At 40.8% G+C, this 6,743-nt stretch overlaps 1 protein-coding gene across 1 annotated transcript in view; it reads left to right on the forward strand.

The window, feature by feature from the left end:
* Positions 1-3,930, forward strand: part of Tnmd (tenomodulin) — a 17,977-nt gene extending 14,047 nt beyond the window's left edge. The window contains exon 7 of the mRNA XM_021153624.2: positions 3,549-3,930. Within this exon, the coding sequence (XP_021009283.1) occupies positions 3,549-3,758 (210 nt within the window). The 3' untranslated portion in view covers positions 3,759-3,930. The remainder of the gene's footprint in view (positions 1-3,548) is intronic.
* Positions 3,931-6,743: the final 2,813 nt, after the last annotated feature.

Below are 6,743 nucleotides of genomic sequence, written 5' to 3' on the forward strand. Positions count from 1 at the left end.
GGATGGCCTTGTCAAACATCAATGGGAAGAGAGTTCCTTGGCCCTGTGAAGGCTCTGTACAGACAGGCAGCAATGAGAGGCTAAAGCGATATAATGGGCTTTTTCTGGAGTGATATATAAACAAAGGCCATATCTTCTCTGGGTCAATTTTCTCTTCAGTTAACTTGGTGAGATCGTTTAAATAATCCACATATTCACCTCATGATAGTAAAATCATCTCATCTCCAAGAAAACAGAATGTCACACAACAGGTCTCTTTCAGGCTGGAAAATTACAAAAGCCTGGACTTCCCTTGGAACAGTAGCCATGGCGTGCACCTGGAAAACATGCAGAGTCAGTAGCTAAATAGCCCCAAGTTTGCTAACAAAGCTAGGGCGCATACCAACCTCATTTTCTGCAATCCCTTTCAATGTGTTCCAAGATCTTTACAGACTCGAGGGCAAAAGAGCCAGGACTTGAAAGTTGTGAATGGTTCAGAGAAAAAAATTACACAAAGACATATTTTAGCAAATAAATAAACACACTGAAACCTCATAAAACCAGGAAAAAACAAAGGAGGGGAGAAAAGGCCTTATTCAGAGCAGGCGCATAAAGCAGCCGCATTAACAAGTCGGTAAGAACTGGGTATTCGAGGCAACCACTCCCAGCACTAGAAAGGGAAGAGATGGTATTTTTAACAAAACTCTGCAAAGCTCTGTAAAGCAGAGCCCTCTGTGAGATAAACATTAAGCATTTAGAATGAGTGGGATTAATGAGTTCACATTCCATAAGTGGAAGACTTTAAAACATGAAAAGACAAATTTCTTGTAAATCCAAAATGATAGGTTAATTGGCTAATTTAGATGATAAGAGTGGTTTGGTTTGATTTCGTTTCATTTTTCTCCATCTTGAGGTGAAATCCTGTGTTCAACCTTAGCTACACCAGTAAAACACAGCAGGTATTCACCCATTCAAAGGGGAGACACATAAATCACTCATAGTACAAGCTCAAATTAAAGCTTGTGTGGCCCAGGGAGTGCCCAGAACATCATGAAAAGCTTTTCAAGGGAGATGATGGCAGGTGAAGCCCTTTTTAAATGAGGAGCCTTGCAGCCAGACACAGAAGGAAAGGCCCAGTCATCAGCTCTTCTATGTGCACCTACTATCAGCAGGGCATGGAGACAGCTCATGTGCAGCCAACCCTAGCCTTGCAACTCTCAGGCTCAAAACACACTGGTATTCCATATCATCTAACTGGCCACACTAACTCTTCTCCAATCCCAACTCTGACCTACTTTCTTCTTTCAGAATGAAGAAATTACTACAACTTTCTTTGAACAGTCAGTGATTTGGGTTCCTGCAGAAAAGCCTATTGAAAACAGAGACTTCCTGAAAAATTCTAAAATTCTGGAGATTTGCGATAATGTGACCATGTATTGGATCAATCCCACTCTAATAGCAGGTATGATCTCCTGTCCCCGATATGTTACTTCCAGTGATGGTAACATGTTAGTCATGGTGATACACATCTGTATTCCCAGTAGCCAGGAGTCTGAGGCAGGAAGATTTTGAGTTCGAGGCCAATCTAAGCTACAGAGCAATATACTATCAAAAAAAAAAAAAAAAAAAAAAAAAAAAAAAAAAAAAAAAAAGATTGTAACAGGTTAATGCTTCCAGCATTGTGAGAGACCACATTTCTATGAAAACAAATGATCAGTTTATACCTTCTTGGAAGAAACTGTATATGCTGACTGTGGTGAAGAGGGAAGTTTTCACAGCCAAGTTATAAATCAGATAAATTAATGCTGACAGGCTTTTAAAATATCTCAGGAAAGGTAACACCACCGTAATGTGACCAGTGATAGCAAAGAGCTAATCTATCTTTCTTTGTACATCTATATTCATTGCAGCAGGGATACCAGACTATTCCTCAAAACCACAGTGGGTCCAACCCAAGAACTGGAGAGAGAAGAGACCAGACAGTGTACCACCACTGCCTCAAGAATTTTCATGTCAAATGACATTCTACCCCAGAATATAGGACAATCATGTGTGTGTGTGTGTGTGTGTGTGTGTGTGTGTGTGTGTGTGTGTGTGTGTTTAAGGAATCACAATAAATGGGATTGAAGGTTAGAGGTCCAGAGCAGAAAAGTACAACCTTTAATTCGAGAAGATGAAGGTCCCCAGACACGTTATTCTGTCTAGGTGTCACAGACTTTGGCCTCCCTCATTCTGTACAAAGACTACAGAGTAATATAGTAATATTACTCAAGACAGGACTGTCTCAACAATGCAGGCCTCTATTGGTATTATTTGGAGTTGTTTGATTGTGGGGGTTTGTTGTTGTTGTTGTTGTTGTTTAAAGTAACAAATGCAATCTGGTATCCTGGACTTGGATGCTGCAAAACAAAGAACAAGGATGGAAACATTGATGACTAGTCAGTAAGTCTTCCACAGACCTAAGTTGAAAATAAATGAGACACACACGGGGTGGGGGCAGTGCTGGAGAGATTTCTCAGTGGTTAGGCACACTTGTTGATCTTGCAGAGGACCCGGGTTTAATTCCCAGTATCCACATAGTGATTCACAATGATTTTCAACTCCAGTTCTAGGTTATCTGATACCCTGTTCTGCCCTCTGTGGACATAATATGTGTGTGGTGCACAGACATACATGCTGACAAAACATCCATATATGAAAAAAAAACATAAGCCTAAAAAAATTTAGAAACAAAAGAAAATTGATGGGAGAGCAGCTAACACCAAATCAAATCAGACAATCAAGAAATATTTTTGATCACTTGCAGCTAAAAATCCATTGAGGGAGACAGAAGTCCCTAGTCTTGTCAATTGACTATATTACTAAGAAAAGGAGTAAGTGTTTGATGTCAAACAAGCAATGAGGTTGGTGTGAAGCTAAATAGTCTCTGAACTATCCACTTAAACAGCTAGGAAATACAGTCCATGTGTGCCTAAGTTATCCCAGTCAAAGGGCAGACAGAAAAAGCTTTTCTTGACTTTTGTCTTCTAACCCCTCCTCTCGGAAGCTCTTGCGAAGTGATGGCATCCCAATTTTGTGTTTGCTATCTTAGTTTCAGAATTACAGGACTTTGAGGAGGACGGTGAAGATCTTCACTTTCCTACCAGCGAAAAAAAGGGGATTGACCAGAATGAGCAATGGGTGGTCCCGCAAGTGAAGGTGGAGAAGACCCGTCACACCAGACAAGCAAGCGAGGAAGACCTTCCTGTAAATGACTATGTGAGTGCTGTCCACTGCACTCATGTTCAGGGCAGAGACAAAAGAACTCTCATAAAACTTACTACCTCTTAAAGCACTTGAAAAAGTTATCATGGGTTTAACAAACAGTTAAGAAACTCAGATTCTCCAGGGAGTGTGTTCAAAAACCAACCTTGATGGCATAGCTACGTCTCCGTGATTTGGCTAAGACATTTAATTTCTCATCAGCCCCCCCCCCCCGCCCTCAACTCAGAGTCACAAAGTCCTCTCTTGCTTGGTGGGACCTCCTCCTAAAGACTTCTCCATCCAACACTGTTTTCTTCTTCTTTCAGACTGAAAATGGAATTGAATTTGACCCAATGCTGGATGAGAGAGGTTACTGTTGTATTTACTGTCGTCGAGGCAACCGTTACTGCCGCCGTGTCTGTGAACCTTTACTAGGCTACTACCCATACCCCTACTGCTACCAAGGAGGTCGAGTCATCTGTCGTGTCATCATGCCTTGCAACTGGTGGGTGGCCCGCATGCTTGGGAGAGTCTAATAGGAAGTTTGAGTTCAAACGCTTAACCTTCTGTTAGCCAACATATAATGAATGCATGCTACTCCATGAATTTCTGCCTATGAGGCATTTGCCTCCAAGTAGCCTATCCTTCAGAATTACTTGTAGGATATTCCTCTCTTCATGTTCTAATAAACTTCTACATCATCATCAATGGCCTTGTTGCTGCTGAACACAATGGGGGAAGTGTTTGTTGAGAATACTCCTGGCAATTGGAATGGACTAGACCTGCCTAAGATGGATGGCAAAAATGCCAGTTTGAACTGCATCACCAGACTTGGGTAGACCCTAATAGTTCCCAAATCTCCTATTTTTACTGTGTTGTTTTGACAAAGTAAAAATGAAGGGGTGATGGCAAAATGTCCCCAGAAGCAATGAAGAAAAGCATAAACTTGTGTGCATAGTCCCAGTGCTTAATTACCTGAAAGGCATGCTGTGGACTTAAGTGTCTATAAAGCTGCTGGTCAGGCAGTGAGTCACAGCAGGCCAACACTTAAATATTCTAACTGCTCCGACTCAGCAAAGGAGAAAGCTAACTTAGCAAAAGGGGTCCTGTGTCTCTGGGTCTCCCTCAACTCGAGACAAATTCAACATTTTAGAACCTTCACATCTGACTTTTCTTTACATCAGTATCTGGATACATAATGTTCCAAGGCAATTTTCTGAAACATGAAGACTCATAAATAAAATCCATAGAAAGAGACATATGAAAGTACTGGGGTGAAAAACCAAATGGGCCTTTCCTCCCAGACTATAGAGGACTAGCCATTTGCTAAAGCAATGGTAAGACCTAGTTCCTAATTACCCCATATTTTCCTTAGGAAGAGGAAAGAGTACAAAAGTGAAAGAAAAAAACTGAGTTGAAGGTAATGTTAACTTTGACGTCCCTGAAAGATCAAGTTTCAAGATTCATGCTCTGCCAATCTGTCACGCCCCTTGTAGGTTCATTTGAAGATAACATCCTGCATTGCTCAACTAAACATTATTGTGTCATGACAATAACTGTCTGGAAATTTCCATCAAGTAAAACCCTCACCTGGTCTACTTTTGTGGACTAGAAAGTCATATTCTCCCACTTCACAACTGAGAAAATCCATAGAAACAGCTATAACCAAGACTGACTTAGGATTAGCAAGTTACTAATTAATAGCACACATGCTGTACTTAGAGTATTAATAGTCACAAAATGAAAGTACAATCAAATATATCTAACAATGTTCCCTCTATTATTAATTACTTAAGAGGCCCCAGACGTTTTTGGATTACTCCAATTATACTAGGAATTAATTTATGTTTCAAATAGAAAAATGTGAAAGATGAGATCAATTTGAGGCTGTATGAACTTAGTGGTGTTAGCTATCATTTTTTAAAATAAATTACTCTTTTTGACGCTGTTTCCAATGATTAGCCAGTAACTTTAAGTTATGGAGACACTAAAAATTGAATAGTCTCTAAAATACTCTATGTACCTTGCTCTGTGGAGGATGTAAATTTTCTGAGAACGACAGCCAGCATACATGATTGCAAATACAGGAGCATATAGGAAAATAACTACAGTTGTATTTCCTAGGTATATATGCATGCATGTACACCTATACACACCAACATATATTAGGAAGTATGCAGTGTTCTATGTAAAAGTTTTGCAGTCTGGATTTCTGCTTACATTTTCCCCTCCTTTCTTTCCTTCTACTCCCCACCCTTCTCTGTCTCCAAGAATCTTGAGCATGTGAGACATAGAACACATATCTTATTCCAATAACATACCTCAATCACTAATAATTTCACAGTGGGAAAGTACGAGTCCTTTAATGAGGCAGACCATCAATCCAAACAGGGAAAGAAAAGAGCATGTTTAAGTACCATTCAAACCATCTCTTGGTTTACATGGAAACAAATAAGCACCAGAAAGAAGCAAATAAACCCATACATACATTAGTCTATTTCAGCTTAGGTACAAGCCAGAAGGCAAAAGGAGACAGTGTTCCCATTTCTGCCAGAACTTTTTGCCTTCGAGTCCTGGGTTAAAAAGCCTCACCACTCTATCCCTTCTGCCACACTCAGATCAAATCAGTCAGAGGGAGAGCAGCCTCACTTACTCCTGCCTTTCTTCCCTATGTCAACTTCCCAATCCCGAGGAGCAACACCAAAGAAACCTCAGTGCCCGTGTATATGCTTCACCTGTGTATGAATGTGAACTACATGGATGCCTAGTTCCCTCAGAGGCCTGAAGAGGGCACAAGATCCTCTTGAATATGGAACCTAAGGCTCCATGCATGCACTGGGAACCCAACCCCACCCAGTCCTCTGTAAGAATAGCAAGTGCTTTGAACTGCTAGGCAATCTCTTCTGGCTCCTGTATTTGGTATTTTAAGTAATCTCTCCATTTGTCCTCTACACCAGGCTCTTACCACATGCTTCCAATTCTCCCTCCTAAATCACCCCTCAATTGTATTAATAGTCCAGTTCACACTCTTCACCCTAACAGTGACCGCCTGTGCCTGATGAAACTCTCACATTGTAGATTGAAGGTTAACATAAATGCTTTCACAGGAAGTTTGTTTTTCACATCTAGATTTTGTTCATGTCATTTTTTACCTGACGTTCTATGATAGCTACTTACTACATTAAAGAGCAGGTGTAACTTACATAGAAGACACCCTTAGCCAAACTACGCAACAGCTACCTCCGATCCCCCTTCTCCTCTCACTACCATATCTCCCCCTTGGCAATCCTCAAACACCTTAGCTTCATAACCTGCTTGCCCAGTCACCCCATCATCTCTTTTCCCTCTTGCCCACACAGGAAATCTAAAACTTCTGGATTTCAATATGGGGTCTAAAGTATACAGGACACTCCAACTATCTATTTTTTGAAGGCAATGATGTAGAAGAGGAGAAAGAAGGCAGGAGAGCAGAGGCTATGCTATAAAAGAACACAACTACAAAGCTCTTAGGAATCCTGCAA

Source organism: Mus caroli, chromosome X, assembly GCF_900094665.2.
Source record: "Mus caroli chromosome X, CAROLI_EIJ_v1.1, whole genome shotgun sequence".
Classification (NCBI taxonomy): Eukaryota; Metazoa; Chordata; class Mammalia; order Rodentia; family Muridae; genus Mus; species Mus caroli.